The 23,672-nt window shown below is 48.1% G+C and overlaps 1 protein-coding gene across 5 annotated transcripts in view; it reads right to left on the reverse strand.

Annotated features, from left to right (window-relative positions):
* Positions 1-23,672, reverse strand: part of DPF3 (double PHD fingers 3) — a 283,778-nt gene that overhangs the window by 84,977 nt on the left and 175,129 nt on the right. For all 5 annotated transcript variants that reach the window (XR_004919706.2, XM_036099904.2, XM_036099848.2 and 2 more), the window contains 2 exons: positions 19,125-19,220; positions 11,000-11,078 (listed from right to left, as the gene is read on the reverse strand). Coding sequence is in view for 4 of the 5 variants with exons in the window: in XM_036099904.2 (XP_035955797.1) it covers positions 11,000-11,078; positions 19,125-19,220 (175 nt within the window). In the remaining variant the exon portion in view is untranslated. The remainder of the gene's footprint in view (positions 1-10,999; positions 11,079-19,124; positions 19,221-23,672) is intronic.

Consider the following 23,672-nt stretch of genomic DNA (forward strand, 5'->3'; position numbering starts at 1 on the left):
AACTGAATTCTTCCGGATAGAAGCACAGGGGCTGGAATAAGGGTGGGATGTAACATCCTGATTTTTCAAAGCCACATTCCTTGGGGCCTGGCACTGACCCATGTACGAGGAATGAGTCCAGAGACAGGATCTATCAAATGCCAGGGATCCACAAATCCTGTATCTTCATTGAGGGAGGGCATTCTGCTTATTTTAGGAATTTGCTGTATATGAATGTGACTCCAGTTTTTAAAAAACAGGAAGAATGGAGATAAGCAACAAGCTTTTCATTTCTAAATACTATATAACCTGATTTTGGATCCCCAGCAGAGAATGCAGAAACTCCCAAAACCAAAGCATTAAATGTGTTAGTGGGACTCTTTCCTGCCCTGCTGAGAAGCAGGGTAGCAGAACTCTGTTAAACTCTGGGATCTGCCTTCTTGTGTCCGCTAATTGGCTGTGTGACCTTGGGCAAGTTACTTACTCTCTCCAAACCTGGGTTTCCTGGTCTGGAAAATGGAGCTGATAATAGTTCCCATCTCACATGGGTGTTATGAGAACTGAATGAGCTCATCCTTGTAAAGTGCTCAGCACAGTGGCTGGTACACAGCAAACACTCACCATCAGCTGGGCTGGCCAGCTTCTCTGGCTCCTGACACCTCCGGCAGCCAGTGCACAGAACAGAACTGGGGACCCAAGGTAGGTGCGAAATATGGACTTTCCTGACTTGGCATAAAGAAAATAAATATTTATTGAGCGCAACTAGGAACCAGACAGGGAGCTAATTGTTTTTGCACGTGGTCTCATTTAACCCTCTTGGAAACCCTCTAAGGTTAATCTTACTGTCCTCACTTGACACAAAAAGAAAGCAATGCTCAGAGAGGTTTCGGGATTTGTCCAAGGTCACAGCCAGGAAGTGACGTAGCAAAGATGCAAATCCTGGACTTCTGACTTGAGAACCATCTTCTGGCGTCCCCTTTGCAGAGATGGTATCTTCATTTCTTATTCTGGTGTGTCCTACACTAGCGTGTCCTTAATCTACTTAAAGGGCAAAATATAATCCTTTTTTTAATCCTACATTTAAAATTACTTAAATAATAAATATAAATGTCAACATTTCTGGAGAAAATAAACAAAGAAAGATTTAAAAAAATTAGACCTATGACCATAAAGTATGGCAGCCCCCAGATCTGGAAATGTGGCTAGTGTGCTCTCCCTCAGGATCTCCGGGTGAATATCTGCCATAAACCCTGCCTCAGATGCAGATGGGGCTTTATTTGTGAGTCCCGACCTATCTGGTATGTCTCGCTGGCCTTTCCCTGAGGTACACCCCCATCCACCTGCAGCATCCCTGTAAGTGCCTCACTTCCTTTGGGGAACCAAATGTCCAGTAGCATGTGGTAAATATTCCTGCCTGGATGTCCTGCTAGTTCCACACACTCCTATGTGAAAATTTCATCATTCTCCAAAATTACCTCCTCCTCTAGAATATTCTAGTTAAGCCTCCCTCGTGTCTCCACGACCCAAGCTCAACACTTCAAGAGCCATCGTTGCTCCTCCCTCTCGCTTGGACTCCACATCCTGTTCTGCAGGGTTTTCACTCATAAAGTCTCTCCTGTTGTTCCTGTCTACTTTGTCCCTGCTGTCATCACCATCCAGACTTCATGTCTTCTCCTATCTCCGTCTCAGCCATTGGGCTTAAGGCTCTCTGCCCTGAACACACCTTTCCAGAGATGTGTCTGGGATCATCATGTTCACCACTGACGATTCAGGCCAACATCTAAGAAAATCAACCTGGCATTCCCAGTACCCTTGTCCAACTCTGTACCCCCCAATCCTCCTACCCCAAAGCTCTGCTCTGACCAAGCTGGTCTCTCTCCTGTCGTGCTATGTGCATCCCACACTCCTCCACATTTTGGGAGCAACCACAGTGCTGGGGCTAGGATGCAGGATGAATGTAGTGTACTTCCTGCCTTCCAAAGGCTGACAGTCCAACCTGAAGAACAGACAGACTGCTATCATCCAATGTGACAGGAGGTGGCCTACACAAAGGTATATACAAGGTAAGGCAGATTCCAGGAAAAGGTGAGTGACAGGAGAGGTGGGAGACACTGCAGGGGAGGGAGGGAGGCATTGCTGACTGGGATCAAATCCTGTCTCTGCCATTTTTTGCTGTGTGACCTCAAGAAAGTTAATTAACGCCTCTCCTCCCCAGTCTCCTTATCTGTAGGTTGGAGATGATCGTACCATTGGTCTCATGGCACTTCTGTGAGGGTTAAAGAATTAATATAGATAAAACCCATAGAACATTCTAGGTCCATAATATAAGACAACGAACTTATGCTATTACTATTACTACCTCACCGGCCCACCACCACCAACTCCCACACATACCCCTCCATCCCTGGAGAATAAAGTCAATTCAATACTAATTCACTGGAGATCTGCTTGGCCTCCTAGGGAAGCACCTCTGACACACCGGCTCCTGCCCCCCAACCACTCCCTCCCCTGAATCCCGACAGTGCTATCTACTCAATGAAATATGCTTGGCGGGGTGTTATCTCTGTGATATCGGCCTTATCTTTCCAACTCTATTGGAGATAGAGGAAATAAGGAACAGGTGAAGGAGGAAGAAACAGTCATTAAGCACAACCCAGGTGCAAACATTTTTATATACATTATCACACGTGCCTTTCCCAACCATGCACCATCCCCACTCCACACCTGAGGACATGGAGCCTCCCAGCAGCAAAATGATTTTTTTCAAAAATGCCCCAGATAACCAGCTAACAAGTGACAGAACCACAATTTGACCTCAGCTTTTTCTCACTCCGAAGTCAGTGCATGTCCCTCTTCACCGAGCTTTCTCTCTCACCTGGGCAGCACGGACCTTGCTGCCTACTTCCCTTACCCCCCACCGCGACTTGAAGTAAGAGACATCAAAGGCTGTGTACCAGGCCCTTTGACCTCACAATTCCACCCCTAGGAAATCACGAAAGCATTATGCAAAGATACAGCCGCAATATTGTTTGCAATAGTGAACAAACTTTAAACCGTCTAAATGTCCAACAACTGGAACACAGCTTGAGCAAACTGGGGCGTGCCCACGTGATAGAACACCGTATAGCTCTCAAATGTCATAAACATGTTTTTACCGACCTGGAATGATGCTTCCCATGTACTGTTGAGTGAGGGCATGGGTTAAAATGGTCTGTACCATGGTGTGCATACGTGCGTGTGTGTGTGTGTGTATGTGCGTGTGTGTAGAAAGAGACAGAGACGGACAGAATCCTCAAATGGTATACAAAACCAAAATGGAAGCTATCTCTCAGGAGTAAGATTATGGGTGATTTTTATTTTTCCTTTATGCATATCTGTAATTTCTGATTTTTCTGCAATGAATATATACCATTTCCATAGAAAAAAATTATTTAAAAAAGCAAACTGCTACACATGCTCATATCTACCCTGTTATCGGTCCTCTACATCTTGGTAGGAATTATTTGCCACAAAGTTTGCATTCAGGAACAGCTAGCTGAGAACCAGCTCTGACTGGAGGACAAAATAATTCAGGAGGCCGTGGGTTACAGCTCAGAAAAGGCAAACCAAGTGCTTGAGAGCCAGAGGTGTAGGCCCGGGAGGGGAGGGCAGGCAGCAGGAGCAAAGGGGAGAGATGCAGGTGTGCGGGGAGCAGGGACAGACTGCAGCTTCTCTTCAGCCCTGCCTGCGGCCAGCCCTGCTGGGTGCTTCCGGTGTCCACAACAGGATGGCATTTAAATATTTAAACAGACCCAGCTTCGCTGTCACAAATGCACTCCATCTCCAGGGATCAATCCCATGCCACAGGCCCTGCTCCACAAATCAAGTTTCTGGGGCACAGAGCCATTCCCACCCTCCCCCGCCGCACCCCATGCAAGGACCTGCAAGATAATAGCACGGACAACTGAGTGATGAGCCCGGCTTCCCTTCAGTGACAAGGGCAGCCAGCCTGAAGGCCGCATTATTGGCTTTTCCACTGCAGCTCGAAGCTAAAAGCACATGAGTCTTAGAGAATGTGGGGCCTTAATGCCCTCAAAAAAACCATTTTTTTTTTTAATAAGACTGCAATAGTCATCTGATTCTCCTGTACACTCAGGTATGGGGGAATCCTGAGTAATTTTAGGAAGTTGAGATCAAGCAGATTTTGTGAGACTACCTTGGGTACAAGCTGCGTCTGCCCCATACACCAGTCCGTCCAGCCCACAGGCCCTCTCAGCCTGTAACATGGCGGCCCGACATCTTGTCTCCAGGGAGAAGAGCCTCATTGTTAAGCCACTGCCTGAGAAGAAAGGAGCCCATGGTGTGGGGAAGGGGTGCTGATGGGGGAGGTCTAGACACTCAAGAAAGGAGCCCCCTCATTGACAAATCAGGAAAGTGACGTCATAGCCCCTGAAGGGTAGAACCAGGACCAGACCCCCAGACTCTTTGCTTTTCATCCCATACCCTTCTCCCTCCAGGATTCCACCATCAAGAAGAGCAGGAAGGAACCCCAAACCCTATTCTGACACTGCCCCATTTGGACATAGTTACACCCCCACTGAATTTCTAAAAGGGAGGTAATACTGTGAAGTGGCCGTGTTTTCAGTCACGGACCACACAATCAAAAATACATGCCTGTGGGGTGAGGGTGGTGGAGAACAAAGTTTTTACTGATATGGAGGCTGAGTTGAGAGCACCCACTCCTGATGTGTGAATACCCGACATGACTCAGAGGTGAGTCATGCTCCCGGGAGGGCTTTGATCATGTCTATTTGCCTTTTGTCACTAATCCACCCTAATGCCCCAGTTTGGGGGGGGTGATTTTAATAGATTTAAATGTAAAAGGTTTAAAAGTATATAATCTATTCCATTCCACTGACTCCAGCTTGCCAGCCTGACGCCTAGAAGCCATCTGTTAACAGTGGACATGGCTTCACCTCATAAATGAGATGTATGCGATCATTAATTCACTTCTGGTTTTTTTTAGAGACAGGGAGAGAGGGTGGGTGGAGGGAGAGGAGGGAGAGAATCCTAAACAGGCTCCATGCCCTGTGAGGAGCCGACTCGGGGCTCAATCTCACAATCCTGAAATCATGACCTGAGCCAAAATCAAGAGTCAGACACTCAACCGACTGAGCCACTCAGGCACCCCATTAATTCACCTTTAAAGACTTATTTATTTGAGGTGGGGAGGGGCAGAAGGAGAGAGAGAGAGACTCTTTTTTTTTTTTTTTTTTTTTGACAGAGAGAGACACAGCGAAAGAGGGAACACAAGCAGGGGGAGTGGGAGAGAGAAGCAGGCTTCCCGCGGAGCAGGGAGCCCGATGCGGGGCTCGATCCCAGGACCCTGGGATCATGACCTGAGCCGAAGGCAGACGCTTAACGACTGAGCCACCCAGGTGCCCCGAGAGAGAGACTCTTAAGCAGACTCCAGGCTGAGTGCAGAGCCCAACGCGGGGCTCCATCTCACAATCCTGAGATCATGACGTGAGCCAAAACCAAGAGTCAGACGCTTAACTGACTGTGCCACCCAGGTGCCCCTAATTCACTTTTAAAACATGTTTTTTCCTCAACTCTCAGGACAGCCACACTCCAGGGTAGGAGGCCATATTTCACCCGCAGGATGTGTGGACAAGTCCCCTCACCTCTCTGCACCTCGGTTTCTTCATACTAAAGTGAGGTCAACTGTCCCCGCCTCTCAAGGTTATTGTGAGGATTTACAGAGACAACGTACGTAACGTGCTCGGCACTGTGCTCTGCACACTGTAAGCACCATGAGCAGGCGTTATCACCGTGATCAGAAAAAGCTGGGAACAAAAGACAAGGGTTGGCAAGGCTGTGGAGAAACTGGAACACTTGTACACTGCTGGTGGGAATGCAAAATGGTGCGGCTGCTCTGGAAAATAGTATTAAGCTTCCTCAAAAAACTAAAAATAGAATTGCCATAGGATCCAGCAATCCCACTTCTGGGTATTTGTCCAAAAGAATTGAAATCGGGATCTCAAAGAAATAATAGCACTCCCATGTTCATTGCAGCACTATTCGCAATAGCCAAGATGTGCAAACAACCTAACTGTCCGTTAACAGATGAACTGATAACGAAAATTTGGTAGAAACATATAATGGAATATCCTTCAGCTTTTAAAAAGAAGGAATCCTTCAATATGCAACAACATGAATGAATCTCGAGGATGTTATGCTGAGTGAAATAAGCCAGTCCCAGCCAAACAAATGCTGCCTGATTCCACTTACGTGAGGTAGCCCAAATAGTCAGCCTCGGGGCATCAGAGAGGGGAATGGTGGTTGCTGGAGGCTGGCGGAGAAGGGGAGTTACGAAATCACTAATCAATGGGCATAACGTTTCAGTGGAGCAGGATGAATAAACCCTACAGATCGGCTGCACGGCATTGTGCCTATGTTAGCAATAGATATTGTACACTAAAAAAATGTATTAAGAAGGTAGATGGTTAAGTATTCTTTCCACAGTAAAATAAACTTAATTTTTAAAAAAAATTTTTAAAGAAAAAACTGGGAATGGGCGCCTGGGTGGCTCGGACGGGTAAGTGTCTGCCTTTGGCTCAGGTCATGATCCCCAGGTCCCTGGATGGAGCCCCGCTCAGCAGGGAGCCTGCTTCTCCCTCTCCCTCTGCCCCACCCCCCCGCTTGTGTGCTCTCTCACTCTCTCAATTAAATTTTTAAAATCTTAAAAAAAAAAAAAACAGAAGAAAAAAGAAAAATGGGAAGGGGAAAAAAAAAAAAACTTCACTTCCATTGTGCCCAGCAAAGGGGTAAAGGGGGGCTTGGCTTCCCCCTAAATGGCTGCTGCTTAGAGACACCATGTTCTCCCTCTCTCCCCCCGCTGAATATCACCCCACCACCCCCATCTTCTCCCCTGTGATGCTTCCTGCACAAAGACAATGGCAAAGTGGGTCTCATCCAGAGTCAGTCCCAGTGATGCTAATAGAAAATTCAGGGTTGGGAGCAGTTGGAGAGAGAAGAGATAAACATTTAGAATGATTTTTAAAACATCCCAGTAGCCCGACCCAAGGACTGCTTTCATACGTCTGTCTCCAGTTATCATCCCACCTCTAAAAGGGGGCTAATGACACTGTTAGGATTTAAAGCTATTAAGTAAATTAAGGCCAAGTGCTGGATTGCTGAGTTTTATATGGGACTGCTGAGTTTGAGATCAATGCTGGGGAAAAAAAAAAAAACGAGAAAGGAAAGATGCTAAAGAGACCAACTGAAACAGTGAAGCAAGCCTATGGCAGTTGGCGTGGAGAATTCCTGAAGACTCTAGAACTTCCAGATGCCAAAAGCAGGGAATAATAAAAAGGCTGAACAGTTAGAGGCCAGAAGCCTTCAAATTTGAATGAAGTAGACCAGTCACTCTCAAAAGTCAGTATTCAGAAGTAATTCCCCTGAGGAGCTCTCAAAAAAAATGCAGGTTCCTGGGTCTGCTCCCCGTGGTTCTGATGCAGGAGGTCTGGTATGAGGCCCGGGAATCACATTTTAATAAGCATCTCGGTTCTCTCTGTGCAAATGGCACAGGTCCACACTTTGACAAACACTGACGGCCTTCCCCATAAAGTCATATTCAGTTGCTCTGTGGATAATGAACACTTTTCTTTGGCAAGACATTGAAACAGAAGAAACAGAACTTTTATCCTTAAGCTTGGTAAACATTCAGGATAATTAATAGGGATTGGTTACGTGCTGGAAAATGAAGTATTCATGTACACACACACCACAGATTGGGTAAAAAATAAATTATGTTCAGATGATTTAGTATTTCTCTGAGATGGAATAAATTCGATGGCTCCATGAAAGGCAACAGGCAAACTATCTATCACCTGAAGTTAGCAGCTAAGATAATATTTCAACCACCCATCTTGAAAGGGATGCTTGGACCAAGAACATAATAGGACAACTACATTTAGGAATATAAACCAGGAAGGGTTAAACATAATCACATCTGAAAGATAGCTATTACTACTCCACATATAAACCCAGAAGAGGTGGTGGGGTACAAGGTGGCCTAATATTTTCATAAATAACTTGAAAGATGGAGTGGGGATTATGCAAATCAAACCATAGACAACACAACAATGGCAGGGATTGCAAATCTGCAGAGGATGAAATTCAACTACAGGGCAATGTCTTTAAATTTGCCTTTATTGAATCTTGTATATTGAAGTCACATATTATTGTATCTCTTTATTGAGACTCAATAGGGCTAAATGCGGAGTGATTTATGGAAGAAGGAATAATCAAATGCATTAAGTAGAAAGGAGCACGCACCTGGCGAGGCATGGGGTCAGGACAGGCCCTGCATGGGAAGTCATGGGCATGGTGCACAGGGCAAGGGGTGGGCCAAGTACTTCTGTTCTCTACAGATACGGGCTGTTATTAAGAGCCGATGTATAAAATAAACAAGGAAATGTGTCTGTTACTCTTGGAGCTACTTGGCCTTGGTGTTACTTCCAGTGGGAGTGCTGAGCTTAAATGTAAACCTGGAAGGGAATTTAGAGCAGGCCATCACAGAGGTTATGGGATGTGGCCCTAGATAAACCAAGAATACAAGGGGACGTGAAAAGCGTCTCCAAAATAGACAAAATGCTCAGTGTGCCCATTTGTTGGGAAAAGATGCGCAAAAGATAAGGAGGCCTGTAGGAGAAAAAAAAAATGTAGCTCCTATTAAGGAAAAACAATCCTTCAGAGCACAGTTGGAATCATGGAAGAAAGGGTAGCTTATGGTAACACCATCCCTGGGGACACTCAAGGAGGTGACCAGACACCTCTCTACTTAGGATGCATTAGAGATTATTAAAAGCATTCCTTGCTCAGTTCAGGGGTGGAGGGTGGGCCTCATGACCTCTCCAAAGGTCATCCCTATCCCAAAGGATCACATGTCTGAAGGGCACCAGATAAAAATAAAGTCTATTAATCACCAAGCTGCCACACAATTCCTACAAGAGCCAGAAGAGACAAGGGCAATCTACGGTGGACCCTGGTCCCCTGAGGGAGGAGAACAGAGGCAGCGGCTGTGTGGGCAGAGCCAAGGAATCAGCTGCTGAGACTTCCAGAAAGCCAACATCAGGCCTTCGTGTAGGTCTCCTGAGCATCACAGGGTAAACAGAAGGAGGAAGAGACCGTGGGGACAGGGACAGGAAAAGAGCCAATGGTCCTAAGAGCCCCTAATCACAGCCACAGGAACTGTGGGGGAGGGCGTGATGCAAGCACTTGGCGCAGCAAGAGGGGAGCCAGGCAAGAGAGGGACACCCACAGAGGGTGCTCCGTGGAGGTGACAGGTGAGGAGGCAGACGGCAGACAAAGGAGTGAAGAGAGGAACTGAGAGGTGGGTGAAGAAGGGCACGTGCGGTTATGTCTGGGAATATATAGGACTATTGGGGGCAAATCCCATGAAAATTGAAGAGATGGAGCAAAAAGTAATCCCACTAGCTATGGGAGCAGAAAATCACATCACAAAAATAAAGCTTTTTAAAAGAGGAATCGAATGGCAATGCCCCGGTCCCAAAGCAGCTGTTGGCTTTCTTGAGGGCTGGGCTTCTCCAGCCATACACAGGTGGAAAGCCTGCTCCGAGGGGGTCAGAAGGACCCTTCCCAGCCCAGAACCAGTCCCCAGAGGGCTCACACAGCTAGGGCTTCTGTGCATCCGAACAAAACAGAGGCCCTTCCGGGAGGGCAAGACCCAGGCCAAAGCAGGCACCTCCTGACATCACCAAGAGACACCAGACCCCATGCCCTGCTCCCTCCTCATCCTGGAACAGAACCGCTGTGGGATGGAGATGTTACCTGCAAGAGTTGTCTCAGGAATGCCATCTGCACGGTGTATTAAGCAGCCAAATGGGGGTCATGGAGTTTGAGTTCTTCTAGCAAAATGTTCTCCAACCAGCTGTCACCCCACCGGGCACAGAATAACTTTTTGAAATCAAAAGAGGCCAGTGAAGAGGGAGGAAAAGGGCACCACTCCCGATGTGCTCCCTGAGCCCCATCTCCCCCACTCGCCCTCTGCTTCCACAGAGACCGCACACATTGCCAGATGCCGGCAGAAGGAACCTCGGTGCCAGGGCCCTGCCTGAGCCCCCTCGCTGCCCTTCTCCCATGGCCCAGCTCTGCGTCCTCGGAGGGGAGAAGACACGAGGGGAAGATGGTCAGGGAGGTGGTTTCTAGGGCGGTCCCTGCTGTGGAATGAGCAGATGGCGCCCCATACAGTGAGAGATAATTAGGGCAAGGATTTTCAACCCACCACCCAACGCTCTGGTAGGTGAGAAAGACAACAGCATCTGAGCTGATAGCAATCCCTCCGAAAGCTGAAGGTTCTGGAGCTACACCCACTGGCCCTGCTACCCGCCCCACTCTCCAGCTCCTCCCTCCCCAGCTCTGTCCACACCATCTAGACCCAGGAGCCAGGCAGTCCTTGTCCAAGAGATACCTCTGAAGCAAGCAAGAAAGGCTGGAGATGGATCGAGGGCCATTTATTAAGCTAAGTCAGAGAAAGATTCCTAACTTGCCCTACCTAGGACAGGAGAGAGAGAGGGAAATGAAAGGGAAACATGAAAAGCCAGAGGAGCCAAGTACCTTTGTCGGAGGATTTTGAGTTATGCTTTTGTTTGTAACTCTCTGAAACAGAGAAAGAAATAGAGGATGAATCTTCAGGAGACAGACAGAGACAGAGAGAGAGAGAGAGCCAGGAGAAAGCCACCGAGGAGGAGCTGCCGGAGACAGGAGGCTGGCACCAAAGGCAGAAGGCCTCCCTGGCTGCCCCCCCCATGCACAAACACCTGGGTGGGCGAGGGGCGGCGGCGGCAGCAACAGGAGGTGGTGCCTTCGCTGAGGCGGCAGGCGTGCGAGCTGGGGCGCAGGCCCAAGAGGAGGAGCCAGTGAGCCTGAGGCTGGGGGCGCAACAGCCAGGGAAGCACAGGGAAGGGGGTGCTGGGGGCAGAGGCAGGGGCAGGAAGGCGGCACCTGCCGTACTTACTGTCACAGACGTAAGGTTTGTCATGGTCTTCCTGAGAGGCCGCGTCGTGCCTCCTCCTGCCACCTGCCGAGCCACGGGCCTGGGGAGACAAGGAAGCAGGATGCTTGTTATGGTGAGGGCCACTGCGGCTCCTGAGCACGTACTCTGTGAGGCCCCGAGCACTTCACCTACATCTCTTCATCCGGCCTTCCTCACAGCCTTTGAACCAATAACCAACCCCATTTTACAGGCCTGGAAACAGGCCCAGAGAGGTCAGGTAACTTGCTCCAGAGCACTCAACTACTCACCCACATCATCTCATTAAATGTTCACAACTCCAAGAGAGGTATTACTGTTATTTCCATTTTACAGATCAGGAGACTGAGGCAACAGCAGTCTTGCCCAGGGTCACTCCGCTACTAAGTGCGGAGCCAGGACGTAAACTCACAACAGTCTGACTGCAAAGCCTACATCTACCCAATCTCTGTACTCTATGGTTATCACACGGACCTCCTCCTCCAGCTGCTTAGCCACCTAGCTTCACTGACCCCACGTGGAGAAGCTCACCCTGCTCCCCTCAGCTGACCGGATGATGGCAGACTGGAGCAACCATCACCCCGGGCTCTCGCCCCAGGCTCACACTGTCCCCTTCAAGTCTCTCAAGGGCCAGCCAGGCCTGGCATCCGGTCTAGGGCACGAGCCCGGGCACGGCAGGGAGCACCCCCCACCCCTCTCCCCTGCTCCTCCTGGGGGTGAGCTTCAGCTGAGGCCTCCCGCCAGTGACAAAGGCCTTGACACCTCACAGTCTCGGGGGGCCTGACTCCTGATCCCACCACCCTGCGTGCATCTCCAGAAAGAGCCAGCATAACCTGGGGTGGGGGTGGGAGGAGTTCCACTTCCCAGGATAGAGGAGGACAGCCAGAGAGGGTGCTGGCAGCTCTGCAGGCCCGGGACAGTGACTACAAGAACTGGGCAAGGTTTATTTTTAAACCTTTGTAAGTCCCACGTGGTCACGTGTGTAGCACCCTGGCCTCCTCCAGGTCATTCTCTGGTAATGAGTAGCAGTAAACTCCCAACCAGGGAAAGGGCCTGCTGAGGTCTTTGGGGACAGAGAAGGAGTCACAGAGGTGAGAACTAAAACATGGCGGCCGCCTGGGGTGCAGGGGGAATGGGGCAGTCCCAGGGGCTGGGCCTGGACAAGTGGCCCTGGAGACTTCAGGGCCAAAAGGCCTGTGATGCTGACACACACACACACGCACGCACAAGCACGCACACACACTCACTGGGGATTTCACAGCGGAAAGGCCTGTACACCAGGCCCGCGATGTTCACACGCTCTCACCAAACACGCACTCTTCACAATCAACACCACCTGCCAAGCTACCACCTCCACCACCTCCTCAGCTTGTCTCTCTCCAAAACAATTTACAAAATTCCACCTCCCTCCCACCGCTTCGCCTCTCTGCCTCCCCACCCCCAGCCGAGCCCGCCACAGCCAGCAGCCCCGCCCCCGGTCCCGCCCCCGCCCTCGTTGCTCCGAGTTGACCCGAAGGGGGAGCCGTGAGACGCTGCGGTCCCCCAGCGGGCACTGACAGGCCTCCCCGCCTGCCCACGACGACTACGACGACGGACGGGGAGGGTAGTCACCCTCAGCTGCCCTCCCCCCCCCACGCCCCCGTGGTGAAGCCAGGGACAGCTTGACGTGTGCAGCCCGCAGCCGTGTCACAGCCGCCTGCAGCAGGTGAAAGCAAGTCAAGCAGAATGACGAGCCAACAGCAGACGCGGGGAAGGGGCTCTGAGAGACTAAAAATACCGCCTGGGATAAGAGGAGAAGCCCTGGAAGCACGCACTCCTGGGGGAGCCGCCAGCGGGAGGGGGAGGGCCCGGCTGAGAGCCAGGGTTGGATTGCACTCTGCAGGGCTGACCAGCCCAGTCACTTCCACACTCTCCCTGCACCTTGGTTTCCTCAATTGCAAAATGGGCACACGCAAGGGACTCTTCCTGCGGCAGTGGCACTCCTCTAGTCTCCCGGAATCGCTCAAACTTGGAAACTCAGAATCCGGCTAGTTTGCTCAGACATCACCTCCTCAGAGAAGCCCTCCCTGACCAACCTAGATCCACTCATACCCTCTCCATCGTTCTCTTTCCCTTGCCCGGCTTTGTGTTTGGTCCCAGCACTTAGCATGGTCTGACATTATATCATACATGTTGTTGGTGTACTTGTTGATCTTCTGTCTCCCCAACAAGGGGTGGAAAACGTCTACTTGAGCCACACTATATTCAGAACCTGGTACGGGGCCTGCCACTTAAGACACACTTAGTAAACCTTGGCTGAATCAATTGGTCCATCGGTCGGCCAGCGAGTCCATCATTGGTTCTTCTCCTTCATTCTTTACAGCCAAGCGCTGTTGTTTCTTCTTTCAAAGCCCATCTGAGGCTTTGCATTTTCCTTCTGTTCCACATTTTAATCCATTGACCCTGAGTTGCTTGAAGAACCCACCAGCTGGGGTTCTACCTCTGCACTGCCCTTCCCAATCCACACTGCATGACTCCCAGATCAATTAGACCAAGGGAGTGAAGGACAGAGCCCATGGTCGTTCACTCATTCATTTATTGCCGTCTAAAACCCACTGACACATCCAACAGCAACCTAGTGCCTGTCCCATCAGGTTCCCCTCATGCTCATGCTATGATCCCTGTCATGGACCAGCCTCTCCTCTGCCACCCACGCTGGTGCATGCTTTAACCCCCCACTAAAATCCCACTCCTCCAAGAGCTTTCCCCTTGCCATACTGAGGAGTAAAAAGAGCACAGCTTTATATTCAGACAGGTTTAAACACCAGCCACGTGTCTGTAGACAAGTTACTTCTCTTAAGTTTTCATTTTCTCAACTGTAAAATGGGCACAGCAACACCTTTAGTGCAGAGTTGCTGAGAGGGTTCGCGCTCAGAGTGTGTGAAACCACAGGGGACAGCGCCACATCCACAGGAAGTGCTCGATAAATTACTTCCCCTTCTTGCCCAAGCTGATCTCTTCTCTCTCCTCTGAACTTTTATTGCATTCAGTTAGTGCACAGGCAGAAGCCTGCTGTTTTCTAATTGTATCATGGCCATTCGCATTTTCTCCTCAATTTAATCCCAAGGTCCTTAAGAGCAAAGATGGCATTTCATACTTTATTATGAACGCCCAACACTTAGATCTATGTTGGGCACACAGCATCCCAAGCTCTCTCACATGTATTAGTTCAGCTCATTCCTACCATACACCGTGAGTTACAGAAAGTAATAGTATTCCCATTTGGCCCTTGATGAGACAGGCTCTAAGGAGGTTTCTGACTTATCCACAGTCACAGAGTCAGTAGAAGGAGCAGGACCTAAGTTTCCAGACTCTATTCTGTAAAACTTTGAGGCTGACTGTCCAAAAGAAACCTGTCCTCCCTCTCTGAGAATTGTCCACCCCACTCCACTCCTCCCACCCCACCCCACCTCACCTATTCAGACACTGGTAAGCCAAGACACCCTTGATTATATACCACGTAGCCTGGCCCCACTGGCCACAGTTGATTGGCTGGCTCAAAAGTGGTCACATGACCTAGGCTGGGCCAATCAGATTCTACCTCCAAAGCACTTGGACTTGGGGCAATGACTCCAGTGAGTACGGGCACTTGAGCTGGGAACCCATCAATACAGGAACTATGGAGCCAAGGGCACAGAGAAGCAGGCCATACAGTCTTCTGATAAAAAGTAAAGAAGGAAGAAGTAGAGGCCACAAGCCGCCGAGGTTCCTTATTCTATCCCAGTCCTAAGTCCCTGCCTGCCGTTTTCTTGCCCTTCCTGAGGGTTGAAACTTCAAAGATTGTACCGAATTGGGGCAATGACCCAGCAGCTTTTCAAATACTCCCCATTTTTGCTGAAGTGTTGAGTTTCTTGCAATTAAAAGACCCTTGACTCGGACAGGCTCACAGAGCTAGTTCCTGTATAAGAGTTGTTCTCAAGTAATGGCCCAGGGATCCCCAGGGATCCTTGAGACCCTTTCAGGGGGTCTGCATCACAGTACTAAATAGTAATAGAATGTTACTCGAAACTTTACACTTTCATTCTCTCACAAGTACACGGTGGAGTTTTCCAGAGGCTACCTGACATGATGATGTCATCACTCTGTGTGCTGGTGTATTCTGAAGATTAACATTTTTTTCTGCTTTAATTTCTAATATGGTAAGTGTCACTAGTTATAATCCACCAGAACAATAGCTTTTTTGGGGGGCCTCTCTCAGTAATTTTTAAGTAAAGAATTCCTGAGACCAAAAAGAAAACCCCTGAGAGCCATAGCTCCCCATCCTTGCTATTTAGAATGTGGCCCTCAGACCAGCAGTGCTGGAATCACCTGGGAGCTTGTTAACCAGACAAACTCTCAGTCCTCCCCCCAACCCCCAGACCCACTGCATTAGAATTTGCACTTTAACAAAATCACCATGTGCTTCACATGCACATTACACTTTGAGAAGCACTGGACTGCACCAGAGTGCATCAATAAATAGTTCCTGATTGATTGATTGATGATTGATAATGCTCACATGGATGACTTCCAGGAATTTCATGAATTTTAAAGAGCTTGGATTCCTTGGGCTAAAGTTAGCATACACACAATTATTAATTGTTGGGTCTGAATTGCCCTCACCCCTCAGGATATGGCCACTGTCAAAACTCCAAGAGCTGTTCCCTTTGCAACCTCTCAACGATGTTTAGCCTTTACTAAACACTCAGAATTGGCTGGGTTATTACTCCCATTTTCATGATGAAAAACTGAGGCCCAGAATATTGCTTTAATTTGATCAAGATGATGCAGTTACATAATTCCCCCAAAGTCTAGTAAATAGTGGAGCTGGGATTTGAACTCATGGTTCAAACAGGGCAGAGGCTGTTCTTAGAATTACTGCCTTACCCCTGGCTTCCTCAATGAGTGCACAAAGCACCTGGGGGTCTTGTCAAAGTACAGACTCTAATTTGGTAATTTGGTCCGTCTAGGGTGGAGTCCAGGGCCCTGTGTGTCTGACAAGCTCCCGGGTGATCCCGAGGCTGCGGTCCAGGGACCACACATTGAGGTGCTGCCTGTCAGTCCTGACAACAGAAATGCTCTCCAGGAACCAGAAGCAGCCTGAACACACCACTTAAAAGGGTCGCTTAATTGAGGCTGTGGGTAAAGCAGCTTCACGCCTGTATTCCAGCACAGGCAGGCCCACTCACGCCCTTCTAGATCATCCCATGGCTCCCACCATGGTGACATGTCCACAGTGTCACTACCCAACATAGAGCCATTCAGCTGGCCCCTGGCAAGCATCAGGTAGGCCCTGAGCTAGTCTAAGCTCCATCCAGCTCCCTCACTGTGTTCAGACCTTCTCTCAACTCCCACAAAGTTGAAATATAGCTTTTCTTTATTTCCCAACATAGTCATTCATTCAACAAGCTGGTCTTTAGCCCATGATGGGCACTGGGCCAGGCATGACTCCATGACAAAAGCACAGACCTGCGTCCGAATCCTGACTTCTTTACTAGGTTAGATGACCTTGAGCAAGTTATGTAATCTCTCTGGGAGTAATAATACCAACGTATGGGAATGAAACAAGAAGTGCTGGCCACAGAAACATAATGCGAGCCACACACATCATTTTAAATTTTCTAGTAACCACATTTTTCAAAAAGAGTAAAAAGAGAAACAGGTACAATGAATGTTAATAATATAGCTTATTCAACCCAGTGTATTCAAACTATTATCATTTCAGTACATAATCAATATAAAAAATATTAATGAGATGCTTTGCATTCTTTTCATACTAAGTCTTGGAAATCTGGTGTGTATTTTACCTTTACAGCACATTGTAATTTGACCTGGCAAAATTTTTAGTGCTTGGTCACCACATGTGGCTAGTGGCTGCCAAAGGAACAGGCAGAAATCGAGAGTGCAGGACAAAGTACATAGTCGTCACCCTTGACGTGTAGCTCTTGTTGTAAAGAGCCCCAGCACGTGGCCTGGTGTCCAGTCAGTACACAGTGAGTACCACTGCTGTGTTCTTACAGAGGAGACACCTAGCTCACAACCATGCACTGCCGAGTTCAATCATCTAGATTTAGGTTGGGAGTGGAGAAGATGTAAAGAGGACCATTCTCCGAAATCTACCTGAGTAACTTTGGTTTGCGCTGAGGGACGGGATGGAAGCAGGCCTGGAGGCACACTGCTCTTGAGTTCACAAAAGGCCCAGAAATTCTAAAACCTCCTGCAATGATGGAATTAGATATTCATTATTTTGTGGGCCCCAATGAAGTCATGAGTCCAGGCATTATCGACGGCTGCTGAAACAGCTAGATGAAAACTTGATGGGGAACCTTTTAAGGAGAGATCAGGCTAACAACACCTGAATCCACTGACCCATTGCCCCCACCCCACCCCGAGAGCAGAACAGCTGGACAACATGTACCTTCTGATGTGATGCAGTAAGAGGCACAGAAAAGGTCCTTGCCTCCCCCCAAAAATATTACACACATGAACAAATAGCCTGAGTCTAATCAAGTCTCTAATCAAACCACCAGTTTCCAGAAAATAAAGAGGATACATTAAATACCACCCATCCACCAAATCTAGAATGTGGGGAATTCTGCAAGACAAACCACCCAAGTTCTTCAACAGATAAATAGCATGGGGAAAAAAACATGTGTGTGCATGGTGGGGTAGAGCAGGGAAGAGGTATGCCCTAGAATAAAAGAGGCTTAAGTTTCAAACAAGCCAACTGTAAAAAGGCATTTTTGAGAAAATCCAGGGAAATCATCAGGGACTGGAGAGTAGATATTAAAAGAGCTGTTGTTTTTATTGGTTGTAATAATGCTATTTGTTAGAGATTGAGGTATGTGCAGGTTAAATGATAAAATGTCTAGGACTTCCCTTCAGATATTCTCCCAAGAACTGAATATACAAACCAACAAAAAGTGGGAGTAAAGAACAAATAAGACAAGCTCATCGCTGAAGCTGGCTGGCCACTATAAGAGGCATGAAGCGTCAGAGGGCTGCCCTGCCCAGCCTGAGAAATGCCAGCCCCTGCCAACAAGTCAGAGCATCCGAGCTCAATGTGGGCAGCACTGCACCACTTACACCAGTCACCTGGTTATTTGCTTATAATACAGCTTTCTAGACCCTACCCTAGACCTCCTAAATCAGAACTTCTGGGAGTGGGTCCTGGGAATCTGCATTTCGACAAGCTCTCCTGGTGATTCTGATGGATACTTAAGTACAAGCAGCACAGGAATAGAGAGGCGGGTCACAATTAGCCCTGGACCCAAACTACCTGCAAGCACCCATGGAGAAGAGGGGTAAAGGTCCTGCCTAGAGCCTGAAGGAGCCAGAAGGCCCAATCCTAATTCTCTAGACGCCAAGCAAGCATACCCCTGGAGGTCCCTCTCCACCTCATTATTATTGTCAGATGCCCTTGCAGACCCCTGAGGGTGACCACCAAAAGCCCCCTGGGCTTGGACATGAGGACTCTGGAGGAGCAACCCGCATGCCTCAGAGCACTGCTCAGGCTTGGGTCCCTCCCCTCAAGGCCCGCTCCCATAAGTTGTATAACTTCCACCATGGATTTCCCCTTGCCACACCCCAGGCTTCTGGCCTCCTCTTGCCACATCCGGAGCCCACACCAAAAGCCCATGCCCTACCCACTTGGAAACCACTAGCTGTGGCCCCCACACTCTCCCAGAGTGATCCTACTCTCTGCCTAGTGAAGCACACCCCAAAGCAGGTCTTTCTGGGGCAGCCCCAGGGACAGGAAAATGCAGGCTTCTTTCAAGACCAAGTAATGGGTACAACAGTCACATTCTCCTCCTCCCCCACCCTCCCTGGACCCCCACCGCAACCCTCCCAGGACCCTCACTGTCCCCTCAGGGCACCCTTTCCCTCTTCTTCTCCCTCTGGCCAGCTCTAAACTCTTACAGGCTATCACCTGGGACCAGAGCTCTTCTGGAGTTCTTCCTTTCTGAGTATTCTTCAAGGGAGACCATGGATATGAGAGGTCATGCGGTGGGACTTGGGGTCTGGGGCCCAATTGTTCTCCCAGCCTCAGCCTCCTTTAACTCTTCCCTCCCTCATGGCATCCCCGGCTTACCCGTCCTCTGGTCCTATTCTTGCGCTTGGGGATATCTTCTTCTAAATCTTCTTCTTCATTTCCTTCTTCTACATTTTCATCATTTTCCAAAACCCTCTGAAATGACAAGAAAATAAACAGAGGGGTTGAGAAATAAAATGCAAAGGAGGAAGCCGTCAGAAGGTAATTTGAGGGAGGGGCGGGAGGTCTGTTTTGTTGTTGTGTTTTAACAAAGTGAAGACCATTGCTGGGGAAGCAGAGCCTCCAAAAGTCTGCCCAGAGTCCGAGCTCTTGGCGGTAACAAGCCTCTCAAACCCCTGGGTCCCGTCCAGCCTGATCCTCCCAGAACACTGACTTTTTTCAACTCTTTTTACCCAAAAAAACATTTTCTAAGAAGAGACTACTCTGGTAGGGGTGCTTTTCTACGTGGACCCAAGATGTTTTTCAAAACCTACATTTTTAATGTAATTTTCCTTCTGTTCCTAAATATGAAAATGCGTTCTTCTTTTCTCTGCCATTCTGGAACCCTGCCCTGTTTAATGAAAACAAGTAACTTCCTGTTCATCTGACCAGAATTTGACATTAATGTGTTGGTTCTTAATCATCCATTGTTGTTTTTTTTTTTTAAGAAAAATGGATTTTCATTACAGCACATTACTTGTAATGAAGCTTAAAGATCATGAATTTAATTATCTCTCTCCAACAGATCTGTGATTCACACAGCAGCAGAGAATCCAGTTTCCATTTTACAGGTGAATAAACTGAGGCTAAAAACAATTGTAATCGCCCAAGGTCATACAGTGAATCCATGGCCAAAGCCAAGTCAGGTTCATCAGCTCAGAGTTTCCTGGTCATTTCTCAGCCATGTGTCTGAAGATAGAAGTAGAAGAAGATAGTAGACCCTTCCTGTAGGGACCTGAACACTTCACTCCCTTTGCAGGGAGGGGAGGGCAGGTAAGGTGTGTACCTCTAGGTTTAAGGGCGAAATAAAAGATTGTGGCAGAGGACCCAGCTCCCCAGACTAAAAGTGGGATAAGGAGAAGGGGGGCATGGAATTCACCAGACTCCATGTCAGGAGCCCTTTATGGACTCACTGTGCAACCTTGGGTGAGTCATTATCTCTTCATGCCTCAGTTTCCCCAATTATAAAATAGGAATTCATTTATTCATTCAATCAACAAACATTTGTTTAGTGCTGACTATATGGCAGGCACTGTGCTAGACAAGCCACAGAATGACTACAGTCCTTGCCCTAAAAGGACTCTACAGTATAATGAAGGGAGGACAGATTCAAGTAACATCCACAACCATATAGTTACAACTGCTATAAACACAGTGACAGGCAAGTGCAAGCTGCTACGAGAGGCTATTAGAGGGAATTTTACCTAATCTGAGGGTCAGGAAAGGCTTACCTGATGAAGTAACCCAAGTGAGTTGAGATGTAAAGGATGAGCAAAGTCTAGCCTTGGGAATGGGGACCAAGGGCAAGGAGGGAGGAAAAGTGTTCTAGGCAGAGGGAACAGCATGAGCAAGCTCCCACAGGCAGTGAAAGGACATGGCTTGTCCACACTGCAGAAAGAGGCCAGGGTGACTAGAGCTCAGTGACTCAGGGAGAGATTGGAATAAGAAGAGGCTAGAAAGGAGGGCAGGCACCATATTATACTGGATAACAGCGCGCATTAGCATCCACCCATGCTTGTGATGGCGTGACAATGACACAAGCTATGAAAAGGCTTAGAAGCAGCACACTCTGTACCGACATGTGGCATCATCATCACTGTTCAAGTGGCCTCCCAGACAATGCCCCTGGCCTGTCCTCCAAGCAGGAAGCCCAGGAGTGAGTTTCCAGGGACCTTCTCCCACTGCCTTCTTGTCAGAGTTCTTTCCCAATCACGGGAGTCAGGACATTGCTGATTACAAATCCTCACACGGAACTCAAAACAGGTCTTATCAATTCTCCTCCGGCTTCTCTACTTGGCTTACTTGGGAAGCCATCAGCTGACAGCACGCAGGGGTTTCTGGGCGGACCACAGCCATCTAACAGAGTAGTGCAGTCTGCTAGACACGCCCTCTGGCCCATAGCCAGGAAACGCTGGCCCACCTCCCCATCGAGCCTCCTAGGCTCTCTGCACCTTGGCTTCCTGAACCATAGGTGGGAACACAAGTGAAAGTCAGGCAAGATGATGACAAGTCGAACACTCTGCAGACTTCAGTGAAAAGATGCTGTATAAATATGAGGTGTTGTTGTTATGACTGTTGGTGCCGTTCAAACAGCTGTCTCGCCCACTTCTGGGTCTTGAAGTCATTTAATCATGGTGAGTTCCAAGGGCCTCGAATTTAAAGGTCATGGCCTCTGGCCTGCCGTACAACCTGACTCCACTCTCATTTTTTATCATGCAAGTATTTGTGACCTGCAATACGGACCCCGGGTGGGAAGTGAAAACCTGGTGAAGGTGACTGAGCTAGTCTCCAGCAGTGCCCACCGCATGGCCTCAAGGTTCAGAAGTAAAGGGACTTCTCCCTCCCTTTCCCATTGGTCTCCCTGCGTCTTGAGAACCCCTAGTCTGTGCCCCCGGCCTCCAATGTGACAGCAGCCACCCCAGTGTGTTTGCATTTCCTGCGACAACGTGGCCCTGATACCCAGAAGCCTCTCTACATAACCAGGGAGCCAGGAGTCCCTAACAAACAAAGCGCGCCTTCAGGGCTCAGGAAGCAGAGGGGGCGCCCTGTGCAGAGGAGTCAAGGGCGGGGGTCCAACTAAGATGCAGCTGATCCCCCACTAACATACTTGCATTCCCTGTCCAAGGACATTATCTGGAAAATAAACACATTTTAAAATAACTTTTCTCCTGTTACTCTAAACAGTCTTTACAGTGACGATAACAATTGTTTGCGGTTGTGTTTAAAAAAGAAGAAGGAATGCCTTTAAAAGACTCCATTATCTCTAGCCTGGAACGCTGCAAAAACCTCCTAACTGATTTCCCTCCTTCTTCCGTCGGCCCTGCGTCCAGTCTCTTTTGCAGGCAGCAGACAGAGGGATCTTGAGGAAACATGAATTCACTGCCCTTGTTAAAATGGCTTCCTTCTTCATTTCCATGAAATCAAGTGCCTCTTCCGTGTGCTGAGAGGCTGGAGTGGTCGGACGTGGCCCAACCCTCCCGCTCCATCCTAGGCCCATCTCTCCCTAGCACTCTGCTCTAGCCACACCAGCCTTCTTTCTTTTTTTTCCTTTTTTTCTTTTTCTTTTTATTTATTGAGGTATAATTGACATGCAATATTACATTAGTTTCAGGTGAATAACACAGTGATTTGACATTTGTAGGCACTGCAAAATGGTCACCACAGTGAGTCTGGGTACCATCTGTTACCCTACAAAATTAATATAATGTTATTGACTACATTCCACATGCTGTGCATTACATCCCTGTGACTTATTTTATAACCGGAAGTTTGTACTTCTTAATCCCCTTCACCTACTTCATACCCTCCCAAGCCCCCTCCCCTTTGGCAACCACCAATCTGTTCTCTATATCCATAATTCTGGGTTTTGTTTTGTTTTTTAGATTCTATATATAAGGGAAATCATACGGTTTTTGTCTTTCTTTGATTTATTTCACTTAACATAATGTCCTCAAGGGCCATCCATGCTGTCGCAAATGGGAAGACTTCATTCTTCTGAATGGCTAAGTAGTATTCCATTGCATATATGTACCACATTTTCTTTATCCATCCATCCATCAATGGACATTTAGATTGTTTCCATGTCTTAGGTATTATAAATAATGCTGCAGCGAACATAAGGGTGCATATGTCTTTTTGAACTAGTGTTTTCATTTTCTTCAGAGAGATACCTGGAAGTGGATTTGTAGGTCATAGGATGGTTTTATTTTTAATATTTTGAGGAACCTCCATATATTTTCCATAGTTGCTGCACCAATTTACATTCCCACCACCAGTGCATGAGGGTTTCCTTTCCTCCACATGCTCACCAACACTTGTTATTTTTTTTTGTCTTTTGATAATAGCCATCCTGACAGGTGTGGGGTGATCTCACTGTGGTTTGATTTGCATCTCCTTGATGATGAGTGATGTTGAGCATCTTTTCATGTGCCTGTTAGCCATCTGCATGTCTTCTTTGGAAAAATGTCTGTTCGGGTCCTCTGCCCATTTTGTAATCGACTTGTTTGGATTTTTGTTTTTGAGTTGTAGGAGTTCTGCATCTTCTGTCTGTTCTTTCAAAACTATAAGCTCAGACCTATCTCAAGGCCTTCAGGCACACTGTTCCTCCGCTCAGAAAGTTCCTCCCCACATCCTCACTTCACTTGCTCTTTCTCATCTCTTAGGACTGAGGTTAAATCCCTTTATCTCCCTTAGGACACTACCTAGAATCTGTCCCTCCTCTTTCCTTAATCTTCATACTCTGTTCTTTTCATGGTCATTTATCCTGAAATGCAATTATTTCCTTTGTGTACTTGTTTTCTGTCTGTATGTCATACTAGAATATAAATATGAACAGATGGGACTGCTCGCTATTGGTTTCTCTGTCTCCCCAGAACCTAGCACAGTGCC

The sequence above is a fragment of the Halichoerus grypus genome, chromosome 8 (assembly GCF_964656455.1).
Source record: "Halichoerus grypus chromosome 8, mHalGry1.hap1.1, whole genome shotgun sequence".
In the NCBI taxonomy this organism is placed as follows: domain Eukaryota; kingdom Metazoa; phylum Chordata; class Mammalia; order Carnivora; family Phocidae; genus Halichoerus; species Halichoerus grypus.